Source organism: Caenorhabditis briggsae, assembly GCF_000004555.2.
Source record: "Caenorhabditis briggsae complete genome, chrIV, whole genome shotgun sequence".
Lineage (NCBI taxonomy): Eukaryota > Metazoa > Nematoda > Chromadorea > Rhabditida > Rhabditidae > Caenorhabditis > Caenorhabditis briggsae.
Genome location: NC_013487.2, coordinates 10760034 through 10782310, shown reverse-complemented (window position 1 = coordinate 10782310; position 22277 = coordinate 10760034). Strand labels below are relative to the sequence as shown.

Here is a 22277-nt window from a genome sequence, read left to right as displayed (position 1 = left end):
CTCTCATGCAAAATTTCAAGTCCATTGAGCAATTTTGAACAAAGTTATGAATGTTCGAAAAAATTCTCCTCCCCACTTCTCGCCACTGTATCTTGGAAGCACCAAAATTGGTAGAAATATAGTTTTACGTTTGATTCACAGCTACTGTAATTCTCAAAGCGATTCATTGAGTCTAGGCCTTGTTATGATAGCTTTAGAACCTAATTCTGTCTGAAACCATCTGGGCTCAGTTCAAATTTAACCTATTATATCAATTTTCCTCTTAGTTATGAAACCTATCAATCAGCCAAATTTTAGAAAGCAATAAAAAATGAACTTCCGTTTGATTATAAAATGGCATGTTCTCCTTGAACTACCTTCCTTATAATTTGAAACGTTAACATGAAATTTAAATATCATACAACTCATATACAAAGAACTTCCTAATTGTATACTAGTTTTTGTGTGCTGCAATCATTTTCTTGTAAACAAGTCATTCGTAAAACTCTTTGTTCTTTATTTCCGAGATAAGGGGATTGAAGATCGTAAACTCTTTTCCGACTATAGTCCATTGTGTCGTAGGGTTTTATCAGTTGAAAAAATCGTCCATACAAATAGGGGTGCGGTCTGACGAAACCGCCCATTTTACTCCGATCACTCGCCTGAGTTTCCAACTTTAACTTAACATTTTCAGAAAGTAAAAAAAAAGCAATGTCTGCTGAAAACTTCTTCTCTGGAACCAGCTTGAGACTTAAGGATGGATCAATGGTGGATGCTGGAGAGCATTTGAAAGGAAAGGTTAGTGGAAATCAGGGAAAATTTTAAGCACCTGAAAAAGTTCAAATTACGAATTAATTAAACTTTTTGATTTCACTAAATCCCACCCGGGCCTGCATGGTTTCCATCAAAATAAATATATTAAACCATACAGTAATCCTACTAGGGAAAACACGGATTGATAATGTCGAAATGTCAAAATATATTTTCTGATCTTGTGATCCCTCTTTCCCTTAAACCGATTAATATTTCAGATTGTGGTTCTTTATTTCTCCGCAAGTTGGTGCGGTCCGTGTCGTCAGTTCACTCCGATTATGAAGGTAACGTTTCCATCCGATCTGGCCATTTTTATCAGTCTGGTCAATGTTGGCAACTCTTCCACGAAACTGCTGAAAATGCAAAAATGGAACGCAGATAACATTATCAAAAAGTGATAACTTGCAGGAGCTGTACCAACAAATTGCCGCTACCAATCAGCCAATTGAAGTGATTCTTCTGTCGAGAGATTATATGAGATTCCAGTTGGATGAGTACTACGAGAAGCAAGGATGCTCATGGGGAGTCGTTCCACTCAGAGATCCAATCATTGAGAAGTGTTTGGAGAAGTACGATGTGAAAGCGTTGCCATCATGCAGAGTGGTTGATGAATTTGGAAACTGTTTGGATGCAAATGCACGTCATCATGTAGAGGTGTGTAACCAATTCAGACAATGCCTTCTGATCCTCCGATGTCTGATCTCAATCTTCCCACTTTCCAGATGTATCGTGAGAAACGTCAAATGACCGAACTCTTCAACAAATGGCGGCAACAAATGGTCCAGATCCGTGCTTAAATAATCTCTCCTATCTCATCCAGTCTTTCAAAGTTCTTCTCTTTTCTTTTCTATCCCAGTGTATACCCTTTGAATATTCGCATAATTTATTCTGTCTATATTTACTAAATGTATTTAATAAAATGAAATATCTCGATCCTTCTCATAGCTTTGTGCTCGGCTCATCCGGATCTACCCATGGCCAGTCGCATGATCGCTCTCCTGAAATTTTTTTTTGAAAAAAAAGAGATTCGTGATTTTCGATGGTTTGTCAGGAGAGAAGACACACGGGGTCAATTAGAAAAAAAAGAGAAGAGACAAGATGTGCAGAAAGAAGGCAAAACATCAGGAATGAATCGCTTTGCGAACTTTTTTTTTCATTTCGCGAGTTTTGAATGGGTTTGGTCTGTACCCTTTCAACGGTTTTCATGTGGAATGGAACCAGTTTTCTAAGAATCATAAAACCATTCAATCTAAACATTTCTCTCTTTCTTTTCAGAAACCCCATTTTCCACCCAACACCATCCTTTGCCTTGAACTTACCATTTGGACCAGCAGCTGTCAAACTCGTCTCTTCTCTGAAAATTGGCAACATCAAAACCGGAAACTCGTGGGCTCTTCGACTCGCCGCACCGCACATTACGGCTTCTGCTGTTGCTCCCCTTCGCCAACACGCGGTTTGGCAAGTCGCCAAAAGGAGGCGGAGCATCAGCAAAAAGAGAGAAGGGACAGAAGCCGAAGAGAGGGGCGGACAGAAGAGTCGCCAGTTCCTACCTGTTATTGCTACTCGACGGCTGACGAAGGAGAAGGGATGTCTCTCGTTCCTGTGATGATGGGGACGTCGATGAAAGACACCATTCTGCAATGGATAATGATTTGGATCGGAATACAATCTGTCAGCGCTTTGGAATGTTACGATTCATCTTATCCGGTACCACACCGGAGAACAGAATGTGGAGATAATATGGTTAGTTTATCATGGTTGCGATAGCAAGTACAGTAATACGTAATTCAAAAAAAAACTGTATGTCTCTGCACAAACTCCAAGAAGAATCTGCTGTCAAGCTTTTTGGAAATCCTATTATCACGTAACCGGTTCAGTATTTTGAAATCCCTTTTTAGTTGTCAGCATTATCTATCAGCCTGTCACCTGCTTTGGAAATTGTCACGTAGGTTATGTAACCGGAATTTCGTAACGACTTCTGAATTTAGGAATGATATTGTTTTCTAATTAATTCGGTTACAGAGGGAAGTAAAATCGAGACCCTTTCAGGACGTTCATGCGCCTTTAATTTTGAAACGATCTAAGAGCTCAACGGTAAAGGCGCATGGAACTTCCTGCAATGATTTCGCTAGTTGCTAATTAGCTCTCGGAAAATTGATACTGTTCAAGAAGAAAAAAATCCAGGAATCCATATTTCTCTCTTTTCGATACTCTTCAAAATAGATTGGAATCCGCAGTTTTTGGTTTTTTTTTCATTCTTTCAGCTTTGTGTGTTCTTTTCTATCCCCTAATTTCCGGTCTGTGTCTCTGTTCAAAATCCTTTGACCGCCGGTTTCCTGATAATCTTGTGAGTTGATAAATTTAATTTCACGGATATCAATAACGCAGACCTACATGAAGTGAAAAGAGAGATCATTAACAGAATTTCTAGTCTTGACGCAATTATCAGAGCACGTAGATCTCTTATTCTTCTTCTGCTTCTTCTTATTTTGTCGTGACTCACTTATTATAGTAAATACGCAGATAAGGCGGTTAAATATTGAAAGGAAGCCCTGAAAAGTGTGAAACTGGAAAAAGATATTCGTTGCGATTCCTGCGTCTTCCTCTATTTCTCTTCCTCCTGCTGTTTCTTCTCATCAGGCCTAATTCGGCTCGACAACTTTTTCGTGTAAGAGATTTTAGGGTTTGGCCAACCGAGAACCCGCAAAATTAGACACGGCTCGCTACTTTTAGTAGTCGTTAGTATACACACCTTATTTTGACATTTTTCAACTTCTTCTCAAATAATTAGGGAAGAAATGAAAAAAAAAACACACGGAGAACGGGGATTATATGCATCTGAAGTCTTTGGAACGCTTCGAAGGACGTGTGATGCAAAAAGAAAGACTAGGTTGGGTATAACTTTTTGTAAAAAGCTCGGTGATCCGAATAAAAATAAAGATCAACAATTTCACTCTAAGGTGGGCAACTGAAAATCCGGTCTACAGATTGTTATATCAACAGTTAAAAAAATTTCCTATTGATAAAATATTTTTTAAACTGAGTGGGAGTTTTGAAGAAGAACAAATTTAGTTGAATTAAATCAAGATTTATGATTCTCCATTTTTTCTTTTTCTTTTCTTTTTTTGCTATTTTCAGTTCTTCTTCTTCATCTCTTCATTTTCTTGGTTTTTCCCCGACACACAGGTCATACATAAAATGCTCAGAAATGCATAACATGTCAGTATTCATGTCAAAAAACATACTTTTTTTCCCTCTTTCTTCCAACTTTCCTCTTATTCTCAAATAATAATAATTCTGTGCATAAAAAGAAGGGAAAGAAGAATCAAGTGGGTCCCCCACTCAAGTGAGTTAGAACTAGGCAACCAATTTAAAATATGGCTCCTCCAACTCTTCGTTTTCAAAAGTTTTTAGTTTCAGTCGAGAGATGGGTCGGGTTTCGAATTCGCACATTTGTCGAAATTCAACACCCAAAAACTGTGATGAAAGCGGAAGGAAGGGGGTACCGCAATCAGAAAAATAGAGAGACAAACTGAAAATAAAAAATAGAAAAATAGAAAAAAAGAGGGACAATATGAAGTTTTGGTATCCGTTATTTTCCTGGATTATCATACTAAGCCCTACTCTCGACCCGACTGTTTAATCCCTTTTGATTGACACTGGATCCCAAAAGAAGGATATAATTTTCAGAAGTGCTATTCGGAATACTACGCAGTCAACAGAAGTGGAACGATTCGACAGTACTACGACAGATTCTGTGTTCACGAATCACACTGTCTCTACAGAGGAATCGACGAATCATGTCCGACATTGGCACAGCTTGATCATAAAATGCAGGTATTGGAATAACTTGATAGGACTTCAAGAAAACAAACCGATTAGGAACACCTTCTTTCATGTTATTCTGAATTCCTACGTCTTCTTTTTTCAGAGTCTCTTCACAAAACATCATGCAAAGAGTCAAGTGAATTCAATTCGTTTCTCCGAATTCTGTTGTTGTTCGACGAATCTTTGTAACGATGTCAACCATAAAAGGGTAAGAAAGAAAAATTCAAGAAGATCGCTGACCTTCTCTTCTTGGACCTTCTTTATATTCGGATATCCGGTGGAAATCGGATAGGAGCCGGGGACTCTCTACGTCACATACTTGATTAAACTTTTTATGAGATGCTTTTTATGAGATGATATGTATCAGGAAATGATTATGAAAGGTGTCTTTGAGAGAGATATTTTTCTAATTTTCTGTCCTTCTTGATCTCATTAAAGTATGTTTGAAAAATGTAAAAATGTATGTCTGAAAAATGATTATAACGATGATGACGATGTCAGAACACATAAAACGTAACTCATCAGTGATTTTTCAAAAAATAAGGGATCGTCGCCGCTGGGAAAGTTCCTTTAAAGCTTATAATTCTAATATCTCCTAATCATAAACTTCTAAATTTTTCAATTTTCCAGGTCTATGACAAGTACGGACTTCAAATAACGTTCGCGGACAACGTGTTCACAGATGCATCAAGCAGTCGAACCAACATCGTCTCCATCTCATTCCTAATTTGCATAATCTTGTACTTCGTCTCCATTCTTTAGGTTTCAATTTATCACTCATTTCATCTATCTCTCAACTCAACTCCCCCTTATCAAAACTCCTCCTCCTGATAATTTTTTAAACGGGCGAATGAACAATTTTCTTCTTCTACTTCACTTACCTTGTTGTAGAAATTGCGTATCACCTCTGGCTCGCAGTTTCTCCACCAAATCCCATAATTGAGTTGATTTCTGAAACGCAGACTTTATCATTATCTAGTTTACACCACCGGAAATTAAGCGGTACCTGGTGTAAATACCGCCTTCGCAGTTTGTTTTCGCTCTCCGCTTTGTTCATTAAATCACCGGTGCTATCACTGAAAAAAAGAACAAAGCATGAACAGTTGATCAAGGGGAGTTTCCAGCTTACGATCTCGGTTGGGGAGACATTGGTTGCGAAGTTTTGGCGACTACACTCTTCATAAGTCCTCGTCGATAAGCTCTTGGCTCGTTGCCAACTGGATTTCGAGCCAATTCAATTACCTGGAAAACGAGGGTTGCGAGAAGCTTTCAATTTTTCCGGAAATAGATTATCCTGCACTTTTTAAGAGGGCAAATATCAAAAGATTTGTTTCAAGATCACTAAATCTCATTATTGTAAAAAAAAGATAATCTGCACTAATCTACTATAGTTTGTTTCTGCTAATTCTGCTTTTTTCTAGATGAGGCTGTGGGTTAAATTTTATTTTAGTTCTTATTTCACATTAATTGATGTCCAATAAGGTCAGTAAGACTTCAGTTTGATCACCTATAATATACATTTGATGTTTTAGAATAAAAAACACTTTAGCCTAAAGTCTTTAGGATGACATTTATAAAAACAGACATCATGTTTAAAGTTGATGTTTGGAAAAACAAAAAATGATTTCATATTAGGCAAATTTGTTATAATTGTGATGATTGTTGAGCCCGACTTCCAGAATTTTCGAAAACTGTTCAACCATAATAATTTATGAACTAGTTGTTTGGTCTCTTTTTTCGAAACAACGTTTAGTGTGACTCTCTGAATGCAGCGCCTTTTTTCAAAAAAGAAAGGCCCACCTTTGGAACGAAAACGAGACAAAGTGTGAGAGTTGTGGAGAAAATGACAAAAAATGAGGCAAGACTGAACATTTCGTTGACCCGTTCTTGTAAAATTACACTCGTTGATAGTCCTAAAACACTCATGACCACACAGCAATAGACACTGGTTCCAATGTATTTGCTGTCGTTTAAAGCTGGAACATTTACATGGCGTGTTTCCCAAGCGAGGAAACATCCAAGGATCTGGAAAATGGAAAAATGTTGAAACAGAAATATAAGAAGAATATGAATACCATGAGAACTCCTTTTACTGCATAAAGAACTGCTTGAAAGACTCCTGAATTCGATGAATAACACTTTTCCACTTCTGGGATTATCACAATGTTGTCTTCTGGCTGGAAAATTTTTTGTACAAAAAAAAAGCTTAATGAGATGACACAGTTTTCCCTACGAATCTTCAGCAACTACCGTATAACCTGTATTAGAGGGTCCCTCTAATAAAAGGGTCCTCCGGGAGAAGCTTAGAAAAATAAAAGAACCGGCCCTTCTAATACAGGTCTTACGGTATTTCAAACACAGATACGGCGCGGTGGCCGAAAAGCGTATGAACGGCGGCTAAAGATTCAAGGATTGGCTATAACTTTTGTTTTTAAAGGTGGGGGGACAGGAGATTTTACGGGGGATTTTTGGGGCCAGAGTATGCATTCTACCGTAACGGTGTACAACGCTTAATGTCACTCTGCGTACAGCTGTCGCCCTCGCCTTTATGTATGCAATCGGGCAGCGGCTTTCTCTTTGCACGCGTAGCTCAGTAGGTAGCGGCGCCGCACCTTCAACACTCGCCTCGACAAGTTCAACTCCTCGAGGAGCATATTTGAACGGAATTTCGACAACATTATTATTCTCATGTCCCCCCACCTTTAAGGAAGTAGGTTAAATTGTGACAAGAAGTCCTTCTTTTTTAAAAAATTCATAAAATAGAAAAATTCACTTTTTTGATATTTTTATTTAAAAAAATTGTATTTTAATCATGGTCCGATTACAAATGGTTGTCTTTCATATTTTAGTCACAATTTTCTCCCCACTTCCTAATTTTTTAGACCGCCTTCTCATTTTCAATTCCTCAATCGTAATCCGCGCCATTTGTACGCTTTTCAGCAACCCGTTTTACCTGTGAAGAGACTTGCAGAAGTTACAGATTGAAGATAAGAAAACCACTTATCCCCAAAAACTCACAATGTGTGGAAGCTCCGTAACTGTATATGAGAACGGTGAAATGAAAGCCCATGTGACAAGAACACAGATGTCGATAAATAGAAGAACTCCAAGGATCAGGAACAATTTCGAATCTTTGATTGCTTTCCGATCCATCCGAATATTGGTGAATATTGAATGAACTCTCCATGTCTTTGAAAACATTGCACCAAACGACAATGTGAATCCAAGACACAGTGTCCATGTCTTCATATAACATAACCAAACAAAAACATCTGGAGATACTATTCGAGTGTCCAATCCTAACATTATCACTGATGCAAAGGTACAGATTGAGCCAGCAATAATGATGTTGTTCAGATTTGGAGAGGACATTTTGATGAATCTGCAAAATCGGGATGGTATAAAAATCAAGTTTGTTAAAGTTCACCTGTGATTACGGTATCTAAAGTTGATCAGTAAGAATATAAGTGCCAAGAAAATACCAATCAATGCTAAAAGTGACATTGCCAAAAACAACAACGATGAAATATGCTCCCGCCGTCGTTCAGTGATCGTTGAATCCAATGGAGGTGACCATCCTTTAGTTTCACTATCAATGATTCTGAACTCGTCTTCTGCTCCATCGTACATTGCAAATGGAACATAATGGTCTTCAGACCACTGCATTATATCTACCAACCCGAGCCTTTCGTTATTGGCAAACTTTACTTTACCCTAAAAATGTTTGTCAGATGTTGGAAACTGCGGAGAAAACAACTCACCGTTAACCCTTGAAAGGATGAATTATCAATTGCTTCAATCATTTTATGATGAGAGAATTCAGCATTTTCACCCATCGAATGACTCAATGCAATGGCCAGAGTCCATAGGCCATCATAAAGATATCCTCTCCAGGTGTTGTTCGGATCCAGATCACTGATTTCTTTCCATACATCTCCAGCTCTCTGAAAGTTCAACTTCCAGCACATTGATTTCCATTTGAATATGAATTTTCTAGTCAAAGGAGTCAACTGTGTTGTGGAGCCTGGCTTATTATTAGTTCAAAAGTTGGATTAATGTTTAGACGTCAACCTATTTAATATGGATCTAATCAATAACTGTGCACAACCAAAATATCATTTGGAATGTCTCATGGCTTTTTTCATGATACAACTGAAGACCCTACCGTGTTTCCAACTATCTTCGTATCAACATCTCTTCTCGACAATGCGAATTCAACCGAAAAATGATTCCTCGCAGCCTCTTTCATCTCCTCATTTGTGCAATTGTCATTTGTTTTGTTCATCCATCTGAAAAATTTAAAAAGTCAGAAGCATGTCTCCCATCATCACTGAATCTCTACCTATCCGAGTGATATCCAGGTAGAATCCATACATAATTATCCCCGTACATTCCCCGATGATAGCCTGCGCAGAGTACTGTAGCAGCCATTTCCTCATCCACGTCCACAAGAATAATTCGGACATCTCTCTCCTAAAATCAGATATATCTGGATCTTGCTTCATCTCTCGCCCCCAATTTAGTTTAAAAATTCCGAGTCATTTCTCTCGAATAATAAGATGTTGTACATGTAAGCGACCGAGGGAACGGGCTGTCCCACGGGATTCTCTGTCTGGTTATCTGGAAAGCCAATCGAGAGGACATTGTGTGACTCTCGAAGGAGCAAGACCGCCTTCTCGCTCATTATTTATCTTCTTTTTCTTTGCGACAACGCAAAAACGGGCGACATTGCCAAGAAAAAAAGATGGATGACGAGAATCACAAACCTTTAGCTCATCTAGTTCTGCACCGACAGTCTCGATTTGTTCCCAATTTACACCTGCGGTATGAACTATCTTCACTCCAAAACCATGTTCCAGACGAGTCGTCAACGCTTCGTGGGGCTGAAAAATTTATTCGGCTTGGGGAAAAACCCGTTCATCATAATATCAAAAACGTTTGCCAATCAAGTTTTTTCCCGAGAAAAATTACCTCAAAGTGGAAAGTCAGGGTGAAACTTTAACTTTCAACTACGGTATCTAGATAATCAGATGTCAAGGATTACTGTATTTCCTTTTTCGGTAACCTGTGGCAGCCTATACGAACCGCAAAATTTAAGCTCAATTATCTCAGTTTCTGTAAAAGGAATGCAATAGTGATCAACTGTCAAAATATTATATAATTGAGCTCAAAGTTGATGGTTTTGGTAAGCTTCTTTTGGAGGAATACGGCATCCCTATATGTCGACTTTTTTATATGTCATACAAGTGTATCAACTGAAATAGACAATTTTTAAAGAATACTATCCATAGTGGAACATTTCGAATCAAAGAAAAATATGTCTAATTTTCAAGCCCTTTCTATTTTTCCTTGCAATCTCCCGTTCCACATTTCCAATGTCTCCTTTCCATTCTGAAAGCGGAACACGAGGTGTCACTTGCATTAATCCCGATTCATGTTCCCCGTTTTATTTCTCTTTTTTCTCAATTCTTAATATGTCACTCTCATCCCCATCAAACATCTAGTAGTCGCTGTCCATTGCGTGTCTTTTCATTTTTCGGGTCCCGAAAATTTCAAAATGAATAATTCCGGATGGTTTCCCTTACCAACGCGTATCTCGGTTGATCATTCTGCTTCACCGTCCCGACTCGTTTCCACCCAAAATGATTCACAAACTTGCACTTTGCCATATTCGTATTTCGACTTCCAGGCACAACTCGAAAGAAGGTAGGAAACAACTGCAATCATATTTCATTCATTGTTTCTGTGTCACCCTTTTCATTTCAAAATGAGGTCCGAGGGGAAAAATGAAAGAATTGAGCATGGAAAGAGAGAAAAGAGGAATAGAGCTTCTGAAGAGGCCTCGGAATGGTCGCCCAAGGGCAATTTTTCTTTCCCACACCGGAAGACTTTCATGAATTCGTCCCCTTCGCTTCCTTCTAAATTGGGCCCTCCCTCAATTCGAAAACTAACTTCGTGGGAATCAGAGGAGGCGAATTTGGCATGAGTCTCTGCATATGATAGCTGAACAATTTGCCAATATTTGAGAGCCATTGCAATCGGTTCATTGACCTGAAATTATAGAAAATTTAAGAACTGAAAAGACATTGCTACAAATTCATTCATTGCTTTTGGAAAAGCTAACAAAACTGGAAAGACTTTTCCATAAGACATGTTTTCCTCTCAAATCATGGGATTTTTAAAAAGTTTGGATGCATACTGTTTTCTTAAATTTCAGTTATAATGTAAATTTGGGACAATAATGAAAGCCAATCAAAATAAATCATCTGTCAATCAGGTACAAAAAAATCGGAGCTTTGGAAGCGAAAAGCTTGTGGGCGTGGCTAACGGGTTTCGTCCTGAAAACCACCGTAACCTAAATTTTCAGTTCTACATCGAAAAAACTGTCAGAGAACGGAAGACCATCCGGAAACAATATGGAAGTGAAGCATATTTGCTAAATACGGTAGCTCGGCTGTGGCCACCAGATTTCTCTCCCACAGCTCCGATTTTGTATACTAGCTATAAACTCATATAATTATTTTTTGTATCTGGAACTCTTAATGAGGGACCATAATTACGTTTAGTCTCACTTTCAGAAGAGTCCATTAAGTTCGCTTACTTCAGTACATTGCCCTCCAAGAATAGCCACGGGTCTTGGTCTGGAAGCAATCAAATCGAACAACGCCTTCATTCCTTGTGATGTTTTGCACTGAAAATTATGTCATATTTCCCTTCCCAATATTTTTCAGAATATTGAAACAACCCAGTCCGTCTTCCTCTTCTTCATCTTCTCGTTTCGTCTAACCCATTTAGTTAACGCATTCAAGCGTTTAACATGGTGCACTGCTCTCTATTATTTTAGTCTTCGTCTATCTTTTCCGTCGACGACGTGGTCATGAATTCCGACACACAAAAGATGAGGTAACCGTGAATTGAAGAAGAGAAAAAAAATGGTGGAGCAACCGAACTTGAAATATTCTAGAGAGCACCACTAAAAACGTGTGATGGCTGAAGCTCGAGAGCGCCAAAATTGACTCAATTGACGAGAGATGCGCTTTTCGGGTTGCAAATTGAATTTGTTCGATATCGAATGGAAGGAGATGAGGGGGAAGAAAAAAACGGGATGATGACAGAAAATAGAAAACGACTTACATGGGTGTCTTTGACTATCATTTCCAGACGATATCCTTGAAGAATACATGATCTGGTATGAACATGAGAAAGGGCGGTTCGAATTGCTGGAAGAGCATCTGGATAGCCTTCTTTTTGAACAGTGAACACTCCAAGCGGTAGGGGAATTCCACCATGACGACGCTGAATCAGAATATAGTTTATGCAAAGATTGAGAACATAGTTTTCTTCTAACAGAAAATAAAAATCAAAAGACTTGTAACCAATTTCATACATACAGTAAACACTATAATAGAACGCTATACGAACCGTCAACTTTGATCCCATATATCTCGGTTATTTTGAAAGATATCAAAAACTAATCAACTGACAAAATGTTCATTTCAATACCAAAAATATTTTTTTCAGTTGACTACTCTTTGATATCTTTCACAGGAACCGAGATAAATTGTCTCAAAGTTAAATGTTAGGGGTTGGCGCTCTATTAGAATGTTTTACAGTATTCATGTCTTCCATCAGAATAGAACGGACAGAAATAATACAACCTTAGAAATTGCGAAAAACAAAGGGGTCCGCCAGGAGATAAGGTAGACTAAATTTTTACGCTATGAGATTCGGGACCCATTTGCCAGTCTTTTCTAGGATCTGAATTTTCGCCTTTCATTCAAAAGCTACAGAACTGAATTAATTCGAAACCATACATATTTATATTACCTTACAACTCAACTCCTCGCCGGCATCATAACTTTCAACTACTCCGACGGCGAAGAGCAGCGAAACCAGCCACTGGATGATCATGCTCCGTTATTCGAACTCATCGGATTTGTCAGTATGTTCTCCCTTGTCTAGAATATCAGAAATTGAATATTTCGGAACACGGAAAAGGTGGGTGGGAGGAAATTGGTAGCGACGAGACACACACACGACGTGGGTCCTTCCCGTCAGCTGCTCCTTTGCTCCGTCCGTCGCCCGAGGGCTCCACATACTATCAAAAAGTGGGCGGAGTCGAAGCGGAAGGAGCAGGCGAAACGAGACTGCAAAAAGAGAAAAAACGGGAGAAGAAAAAAGGGAAAAGAAACATCTTAGACTTGTGCCGAAGTAATATTGAAACAGGTGCATTTCATGTTGTTGATCCAGCAGCCATTGGAGTTTCTGTCACTTCTCTCTGTCAATTTGTGGGTGCCGAATTCGACGCCAGCTGTGAGATGAAAAGAATAAACAATCACTTAAAAATTGAGCTGTGGCAGAGAAGAAGCAAGTCAACTTTTTTAATTTATTGTTTTAATAAAATGCAATATTCAACATTTCTGTACAGTCTATTTAAACATATAGGAAACTCTAAACCCGAGACTAACAGAGATAAAGCATCAGAACAAAATATTTACAGATAATAATAAATAATGAGATCACTCTCGATGTTTCTTTGCCAGAGAATCGATGATGGCAGCAAATACAGGATCATGTTGAATGGTGTGCTGAGCTAGAATGACTAGGCAAACTGCTCCGATCGCAATGTGAGATAGATTATGAGAGAGACCAGGTGTTGTAGCAAAGATCTAAACGTGATAAATGTTTGAAGAGAAGTGAATTTGATAATCTTACCAGATAGGAGAACGAGGTAGCAAATAATGAAGCTCCAAGGAACATAGCAGTTGAGAATGTGGGTAGAACAGTTGTGAAGGATGGTGCGCGGTCGCCGAGATATTGCCGGATCGTTTTCCAGCTGAATTAAAAATTGAGATGCCTGTTTAAGAACACACTAATTCATAAAAATAGGTCGCTCATGGAATTCGATTTTACTGGGAAAATACTTACTTGTAGATAATTCTGACAGTCATATTGATAATATTCGCCACGATGAATCCAGCAGAGTTCATGTAGACACAGAGAACATAGTTGATGAAAAGATGAAGTGCCGAAGTGACAAATAAGAATTTCCCATGTGAATAAATCTGATAATTATCCATACTCGCCATTGCAAATCCTTCCGTAATCCCATTGATAGCAGTCACCAAAATGTATCCAGAGTATAACGAAAGAAGAAGAGCTCCTCCGTTATCAGATAGCAGTTTTCCTCCATAAAGTGAGATGGCGGTTGACGAGTACGGTACTCCGAAGACGCATGCGACGAATCCAATAACACCAACGACATGAAGAATTGTTGAAAGATTCTCAACTAAATCATCATGATTGTCTGTATTCTTGCTGAATACACTGCTCTCCTTTCGAATCGTATTGGAAAAATAGGCATTACAATTTTCGTCAATTGGTGATAGGATCGTCCGAACAATGATGCTTCCAACTCTTTCAACGGCATCGTATACAGCTATAATCAGTTCATTGATTTCTAAAGATTCTCAAATAGTTGAAATACCTTGATGTTTCAAACTGAGAAGTTCGGTGAATGTCATCACATAGGCACTGCCGTCAGTTAATAATTGTTTCAGAATAGAATGGGAGAACATTGTGAAAACTGCTTTCATAGAATCACGATCGATTCCTTCACTGGCCTTGGGAAGAAAATCGGAGAAGCTAGTGAACTTTTCCAGCTCCGGAATGGATTTGTTTCTAATGTAGAAATAAAATGCGATAAAATTAAAAAGAAGATAAGCGATTGCTCCAAAGTATTGAGAGTATGCGAAGATATCCAGATGATACATTTCGGGAAATATGAAAAGACCAGCTAGAACGAAGATTCGCTTCACACAAATTAACATCCCTTGTCCTATCGCAAAATGTTGGCCAAGGGATCCTGATGTGGACTCCAGTCTGAAATCCATATTAGAATTCAGAAGCTTATAGCAATTAGCACTCACCGTAAAGATAAAACAGAGAACGGTTCTGCAATCGATTCTATGATAGCAGATATGGGAAATGAGAGTAGAACATTCCAGGAAACATCTTCAGAAGTTGATGAAAAAGTGCACCAGAGGTAAACACAAATAACACTAAGCATTGATGATATGATAGGGCTCAGCCAAAGAAGATTAATAAACTTCGGAAGTGATCCACGAATGATTTCAGCTTTCCTCAATGGTTCTCGAGTTAAGAACAAAATTGACGAGTACAGGAGAGTCAGTCTGTAATTAAACACCATCCTGAGTAAAAAAGAATATTTCCAGAGGCGCATCTTACCTGACATTGACAAGTCCCAGAACATCGTTGTCTATTCTTCTTAAGAGATACATGTTGATAGCAAACGATACAATACGAGCGATGAGCTTAAAACTGAGGATTTGAAAAGGAAAACAAAGAACTATCTGGGTGATTACCTGTCCCCGTAAATTATGGGCAAGTGAAGAGAATAATGACGTCATGGCTTGAAGAACTGCAAGTTTAGTGAAAAATTGATTGTTATGTTTTCGGAGAATACTGATCGATAACTGTCCCGCTTTTTTAGGATCATTTATAAGGGGAATACAGTTCATTCAACCATAACTTTGAATTCAGCGAAAACGAATGAAGTAGATTCAAAACTATTGGTTTTCTCCGCGAGCGAATGCCTATTTGTGCGAACGCTTCAGTTATGCATTAAGCTTTAGAGAAGCAGAGAAACGGAGGGAATAATTGAGTTGGAGCAGTATTTCGTTCAATGTATTCAACAAAGATAGAAGAGAGCATCAAGCGGGAGAGGTCCATTTTTCTTTCCATTCTGTTGGTTTCTTGATGTTACAGTAATCATATATTTTTTGAATAACCGTACTGTCCTGAAATTTATCAATCGGATCCGCATTTTTTGACTAGTCGTGTTTATAGCACTACACCTTCTAGATTGAAACCGATGTTTTTTCCTTCAAATAGCTACAAAAATAAGAAACGAATCTTTAGGACATCTAAATATTTAGGCTACACTAGCTACAAAAAACCATTAATCGAAAGTGGTGGTGTGACGTCGGATGACAAAGTTTTGTGATAGGGTGACTTAGGAAGTGCGTCAAATGTCTATTGAAAAGTTAGGAGACTCGCATGAACAAAGTTATCCTTATTTTGACAATACAAGGTTCATAACCACTACGCCAGAGTTATAGATGTACGAAGTGGAAGTTGTTTCATTCACATAGAACTAACCGAAATAGAAAATGAAAAAGTTGCATTTTAGTTTATCTGTGGAGGGAGCAAGAAATTTCTATAAATAAGGGATTGATGAGTATTTAGGTCGAAAAAAAATCTGAAAAAAAAGACCAGAACGCCGTGTGGTTTTTACAAGTTCGAATAAGTCGAAAATTCATGAATAATTGGGAAAAGGTGACATTTTGTTGCAAAAACGACAAAGGCATGAGAAGAGTATGGATGAAGGGAAAAGCACAAAACGGATGAGAACAAAATTTCAGCCGATCGAGCTTGATTCCCATTAAGAAAGAGAGAGGACAAGTACGTACAACAAGTCAACAAGGAAATGTTGGCGGTTCAATATGTAAGAGAATGGTGCTGTTGTTTTTCAAGAATGAAATAGGAAAGGATGAGCAATAGAAATCTGTGAACGGAGTTGTTTAGAGGTACTGTCCAAGCCAACGGATTCCCTCTCCATAACCTTGTCGTTGTAGAACAGAGCACATGAAAACTTCCATAGGCCGCGATGCCATTTCGTTGCGCGATACATCTCCTGAAAAACATTCTGAATATGATAACAAACTTTTATAATCTTACCTTTTCCGGTGCACATGTGTTGAATGTTGAGCTGCCACTTCAGCTGGTCCTCACTCAAAGCTCCTGGTTTATCGATTTTATTTCCCAGGACAAGGACTGGAACTGAAGCGATTTGTTCATCCTGGAGTAAGGATTCAAGTTCAGCGCGGCTTTCCTGCATTCTCTCTGCATCGGCCACATCAATCAGGAAAACGACAGCATCAACGGCTGGGAAGTAGTCCTTCCAAACTCGGCGAGCTGCAAGAAAATCGTAACCAACTGTAGGATGGCTACACCAAACCTTGAGCGTGTCCTCCGAGATCGTATGTGGTGAATGAAATTCCTCCCAGGGACATCTGCTCGGATGCTGGAATGGATAAAATGTTTTTCAAAATCTGGTTTCTGTCGACTGGCGAGATTTGATAACCAAACCGGTCAATCAGCTGCGGACAGAGAAAAGATATTTCGAGTTATAATGAAACTTGGTACAGCAAATCGACATACATTTGTTCTCACAGCACAAACTACAGAAAATGTGTTGATAATAAAGCGCAGGACTTGATCATGATACCAATTTTTCTTATTCAAATAGCGCCATACATTTTTAATTAAAAAAAAAGAAAACTTACTTGGATGAAGAGTAGGGACATGCTGAGCGATTCTGTCATCCTTAAGCATATGAAGCAGCGTCGTCTTTCCAGCATTGTCGAGTCCCAGGAATACCAGTTTACCCTTTTTATTGGTCAATCCTGAAAAGACTGAATAAAAAGCAGACATAGCTTTAAAAAACTAACCCAGCATATTGAGCACTCCGCTGAACCAGTCCCATAAAAAAGACATTTTGAATCTGAAAACGAATCAAATGATGCAAGAAAGTATGCGGAATAAGTGTTCGGAACTAAAATAAAGCGGTGATGGCAGAGAAAACGGTCAGGAACAGGCAAAATGAGAAGATAAGTAAAAACAACGGAGAAGAAAGAAAGAGAACGAGACATCGATAGGCTGTGTATCGTATGTTAACACCAGGAAGACAACGACACGCGCTTCCACGTGTACCAATGAAAGAGAAGATACGCAGATGGATAATCAACAAAAAAATTGATAGAACGATGCGGTTCCGAGTTTCAGAGCACTGTTAAAAGGGAATCTGAAGTGCGCTGACGTGTCCAAAGTGGCAAAAAGCACGACGAATGCGCCAGCGAGTAGGAAGTGTGTCAGTTGAACACCAGGCGCGCTACGAGAGCGGGGAGAAGGGGGAAATGAGGAGAAGAACAAGAGTGAAATTCCAGAGATTTTTTTTGAAAAGAAGAAAAGCTGAACGATCATTGAGAATATTGATTTCTCTGTCATATGACCTACTATTGGATATGAAAAACTGCTTCTGTTGTTTAAAATTCAAAGGTTTTCAACCAAGTGATCAGAGCTTTATTGAAAAACAACAACAACAACAACAGCAACATAGAAAACGGATGTGATAAATATCAAGGACTGATCAAGAAAAAGAGTTTCCTCAAACATAAAATAAAACCTTGTCATGTTAAATAACCTGAAATTTTTAATCTCTAAATCTCTACAAGATGAAGAATTTCTGAATTTTGCACAGTTGTAACAGATGGGATAGAGTCCGTTTAACTGGTAAGCCACCGGTCGTCGAGTGTTTTGATATTCAGTTGGATATTGGTACTGTTACTTGTGGTTTGACTGAAGATGTTATGAATCTATTGAAAAAGTTTTATTTGGAGGATTTGCTTCGCCAGCATTGAAGCTACAAAATTCGGAATGAGCCAGGTACAATGCCGTGCGACAGCAACTTTCACGGACTAGACAAATGTTAAGGTTTTTTAGACATCAGAGTAGTATGGGGGACTGAAGGCTACAGAATGGACCAAAAATACATGATGTGTATTTTTGGTAAAAAATGCTTTGTCTATGTACCGAAAAACCTGTAATAGTAGGGTTCCCCCACAGCCCAGCTTGAGCTGCATTTTCTTGGCTCCTATGAAAGATATCAAAAATGTGTCAACTGATAAAGTGTTTCTGAGATTATGATAAACAATTCATCAGTTGACAACTTTTTCATATCTTCCATAGGAAGCGAGATAAATTGGCTCGAAGCTAAAAGTTAAGCGGGCTCTTCTATTACAGGGTTTACGGTATATATGAGTTTTCAAATGTTGTCAAATTTCTGAATCTGATCCTATTTTAAAGTCCAGAACTTGTGTAAAATAATTTTTCCTTTTACAATCGAAAGTGTCACAACCAGTCCAGCAATTTAAATAATCACCATTTTATTTGAAATTAGAATAATTTCAGTCAGTGAAAAGTTCGCAGCTACTCATAAAAGTCACAAAGAAAAAAAAGAGAAAAATAAAATAATTCGGGGGTTCAACAGTATATACAGACAAACGAGGCAAAATGAAAGACGAGAAAGTGGGGGGTTGTTTTGAGCAGAATGTCGGCGAGCAATCAAAACGAGATCAGAGCAAAATGAGCACCTATTTCGATTCATCGCTTAGTGAGTACGGTATCCACCGTCTGGCTTAGCTGGGGCTTCAGTGGCAGAGTATCCTCCTCCGGCAGCTGGTTGCTCTGGCTCGACGTGGGTCTCCTCGGCTGGTTGCTCATCATCGTAGGACTCTTCCTTGGTCTCAACAGCTGGGGCAGTTTGCTCGTATCCTGGCTTTTGCTCCTGAAATAAGACATGGGTTGTTGGCAGAAAATATAATATTTGTATATCCTAGATAGACAGGCGACAGTAAGGAAATTGTTGAGTTTGTGTGAAAGAGAATTGTGGAAAAGTATTGGGACAATCCTAAACATACAGTGAAAGTTGGTGCTGGTGGAACATAAGGGGCTGGTTGTGGTGGTTGTGGTGCAGTCTCTTCAGCGGTAACCTCTTCAAAAGAAGAAGATTCCGATGGTTGAGATGGTGCGGCGACTGGTGCATCGGTTTCTTCTTCGTATACCTCTTCGACAGCTGGAGCCTCAGTCTGTTGGACTGGGTACTCAGTGACTTGTGGTGCAACTGGGGCAGAGGTTTCGAAAGTCTCTGGTGCTGGTGCAGCTGGTTGTGGTTGTTCAACAACTACTTGTGGCTCGACAACTTGTGGTTCAGTGACTTGTGGGGCTGGTTGAACTGGTTCAACATGTGGTTGTGGTGCTGGTTCGACAACTTGTGGCTCTGGAACTGGCTCAACAACTTGTGGCTCAGCTGGCTCAACAATTTCCTCTTCATATTCTTGTTCATTAGTAACCTCGGTGACTGGCTCGACAACTGGGGCAGAGGTGGCAACTGGAACTGGGGCTGGGGCTGGCTCCTCGTGGGTCTCCTCAACATGTGGCTCCTCAACGTGGGTCTCTTCGTGGGTCTCCTCGACATTGGTGGTTGGGGCAACTGGAGCTGGTTGAACATTCTCGTAGGTTGGAGCTGGGGCTGGGGCAGAAGTGGCAACAGCGACAATCTCGGTCTCCTCGGCTTCAGATCCAGTGGCTGGGGCAGATCCTCCTTGAGCTCCATATCCCTCCTCGGCGGTCTCTCCGGTTTGGACAACGGTGTTAGTTTGCTCAGCAACAGATGAGGCCCCGGTCTCCTCTCCGTATCCTCCAGCGGCAGAGGATCCTCCTTGTTGAGAGACGGTTCCCTCGGAAGTGACAGAGGTGGCATCAACGTGAACGGCGGCTGGTCCTTGTTCGTATCCGGCTGGGGCGACGGCTCCTCCTTGTTGTTGAGAAGTGTATCCTCCGTTCACGGCGGCTGGTCCTTGGTTGTAAGCTCCTCCGGCAGAGACTGGAGCTCCGGCTCCGGCGTATCCTTGGGAAGCGATTTGTCCTCCTTGGACGGCTCCAGCGTATCCTCCTTGCCCTCCTTGAACGGCGGCTCCAGCGTATCCTCCTTGAGCTCCTTGAGCAGCTCCGGCGTATCCTCCTTGGGCTCCTTGGGCTCCAGCGTATCCTCCTTGGGCTCCTTGAGCTCCAGCGTATCCTCCTTGAGCGGCTCCTCCGTGGATTCCGGTATCATATTGTCCTCCGGCTCCGGCTCCGGCAGATGGGTAGGAAGCTCCTCCGAGTCCTCCGAAAGCTGGTGGTGGTGGTGGGGGTGGGGCAGCATATCCGACTGGAGCTCTTGGGTATCCAGCGGCTGGGGCAGCGTAACTAGAAAAGATAGGAATGGAAAAGAGAAAGTTCAGAATTAGAATGGAACTTACGCAGCAGCAGAAGCTCCACCACATGGGTTAGCACAAGCTGGCTGAGATGGTTGGCAGCAACCACCTCCTCCACCAAGACCACCGATGCATCCAAGAGCTGGAGTAGCGAGAAGAGCAATCAACAAGAACTGAAAGAGAATGAGAAAGTGAGAAAGGTAATTTAACAAAAAATAAGGAAGATGAACTCACACTAGCCATGACGACGACACAATTTGTGTGTTAGAGAGTGTGTGTAGTACCGTAAAATGAAAGATTCGGTCAGCTTAAGTAGTGCCCTTGTCACTCCTCCCCTCACCTCCTCCGGCTGTGTGAAAGAGAAAGGCGCTGGCGCAACATGCGCAGGAGGAGGGGGGGGGGGGGGGGGCAAGAAGCCGCTTGCGTAAAACAGTTTTCTGAAATCGAACCTGGGGACGTGAAGGTCTCTTCGGATGCCATGATCTATCGTTTCGGAATGTGGTGTACTATTGGGGGTAAGCAAGCCTAACACCCCTGGCCAGTGTCGTCGCACGGCTGACCAGTGCCACCTTGATGTAAGGACCGGTATATTTTTGAAGAGCGAAGTGCGAAGATGGATAGAAAAAAAAGAATAGATGAAAGGAAAATTATGAAGATTCGATATTCAGATAGCTTATTTTAACTAATTTGAACTAGAAAAAAGAGCAGGTACACTAGCGAGTGGACTAGGAAATGAAAATATTACAATCTGCGTCGTAATAGAACATGATTCACAGAATTCTGCCTTCAAAAATAAATTTCCTTACATCATTCCACAACTCAATTCTACTTATTTATACTGCCTTATTATATTTTCACAAGAATTTCACTAGCAAGGACCATCAGATTACCGTATTTCCTCTGATATAAGCACATCCAAATTGGTGCTCATTTATTTCGATTTCTGTAGAAGATATCAAAATATTATCAACTGATAAAATATTGGTGGTATTATGATAAATATTTTATCAGTTGACAAAATGTTGATATGTTACACAGGAATCGAGATAATTCGGTTCAAAGTAGTTTGAGTGGGCTTCTATTAAAGGAAATACTGTAATCTGACCTTATGCTTGTGAAACCCTTTGAGCTTCGTGACCCTTATCATATCGTGCCCAAGTTTTAAAGATTATGAGTCATACCCTACATACCAGAAACCTCATTGTTTGGTCACCCTGAACTTTAAAAGACCTATAAAACTCCTAATCAACCTCTCCAGTAAATTCGTTACTCTGCCTTGTACCTCAATAATTCCAATTCCACCACTAATTTTTCTCATTTCATGCCTATCACATCCCATTCTCAATTATGCAATACGTCCATCTCTTCCCATTCCAATCTCCCTGACTCATTTATCGGATCCAGTGGCTGGATCCTTCTTCAGCCAGGTCGGCACATTTCGTTCTTATGCAATCGCTTCCAAATTGTTTCATTAGATTCTCTTCATCCATCCTATCACTACACTCGTATATTGTTGTGCAGAGGAGAAAACATTTTTTCGATTGATAAGCGATTCACTTGATTAATTGCCAGCGCCGTCCCGATCAGGACCTAAGCTTTTTCCCTTTCGTTGCCAATATATGTGAGGTGTGTAACGAAGCGAGTGGTGGCAGAGGTGAGGACATAAGGTATAAAGGGTTTCGATGACAGACACAAAAACCCAGGGGAACGATATCTGAGCTGATAAACTGGAAAATTTTGCATTCACTTTCTCTTTCT

General features: G+C 40.0%; 6 protein-coding genes across 6 annotated transcripts; 2 read left to right on the top strand and 4 right to left on the bottom strand.

Moving 5' to 3' along the window:
* Positions 1-690: 690 nt before the first annotated feature.
* On the top strand, positions 691-1589 carry Cbr-trx-3 (the record flags this gene model as incomplete). The annotated part of the gene is made up of 4 exons (XM_045235858.1): positions 691-777; positions 1011-1076; positions 1201-1446; positions 1515-1589. 4 exons carry the CDS (start codon positions 691-693, stop codon positions 1587-1589), a joined length of 474 nt encoding a protein of 157 aa, XP_045091908.1.
* A 242-nt stretch (positions 1590-1831) lies between these two features.
* On the top strand, positions 1832-5382 carry CBG01697 (the record flags this gene model as incomplete). The annotated part of the gene is made up of 5 exons (XM_045235857.1): positions 1832-1834; positions 2068-2535; positions 4483-4629; positions 4724-4828; positions 5251-5382. The coding sequence occupies 5 exons, from the start codon at positions 1832-1834 to the stop codon at positions 5380-5382; spliced, it is 855 nt and encodes a 284-aa protein (XP_045091907.1).
* A 363-nt stretch (positions 5383-5745) lies between these two features.
* On the bottom strand, positions 5746-12531 carry CBG01699 (the record flags this gene model as incomplete). The annotated part of the gene is made up of 14 exons (XM_045235856.1): positions 5746-5862; positions 6421-6645; positions 6696-6797; positions 7639-8002; positions 8048-8334; positions 8382-8564; positions 8786-8909; positions 8963-9093; positions 9387-9503; positions 10206-10337; positions 10573-10671; positions 11222-11311; positions 11755-11916; positions 12448-12531. The coding sequence occupies 14 exons, from the start codon at positions 12529-12531 to the stop codon at positions 5746-5748; spliced, it is 2217 nt and encodes a 738-aa protein (XP_045091906.1).
* A 608-nt stretch (positions 12532-13139) lies between these two features.
* Positions 13140-15050, bottom strand: CBG01700 (the record flags this gene model as incomplete). Its single annotated transcript, XM_002634093.1, has 7 exons — positions 13140-13289; positions 13336-13456; positions 13549-14059; positions 14108-14502; positions 14550-14813; positions 14869-14954; positions 15006-15050. 7 exons carry the CDS (start codon positions 15048-15050, stop codon positions 13140-13142), a joined length of 1572 nt encoding a protein of 523 aa, XP_002634139.1.
* A 1173-nt stretch (positions 15051-16223) lies between these two features.
* On the bottom strand, positions 16224-17199 carry CBG01701 (the record flags this gene model as incomplete). The annotated part of the gene is made up of 5 exons (XM_002634094.1): positions 16224-16336; positions 16381-16617; positions 16661-16726; positions 16989-17108; positions 17154-17199. 5 exons carry the CDS (start codon positions 17197-17199, stop codon positions 16224-16226), a joined length of 582 nt encoding a protein of 193 aa, XP_002634140.1.
* A 1672-nt stretch (positions 17200-18871) lies between these two features.
* On the bottom strand, positions 18872-20762 carry CBG01702 (the record flags this gene model as incomplete). The annotated part of the gene is made up of 4 exons (XM_002634095.1): positions 18872-19048; positions 19182-20511; positions 20565-20692; positions 20754-20762. 4 exons carry the CDS (start codon positions 20760-20762, stop codon positions 18872-18874), a joined length of 1644 nt encoding a protein of 547 aa, XP_002634141.1.
* Between the last annotated feature and the right edge of the window lie 1515 nt (positions 20763-22277).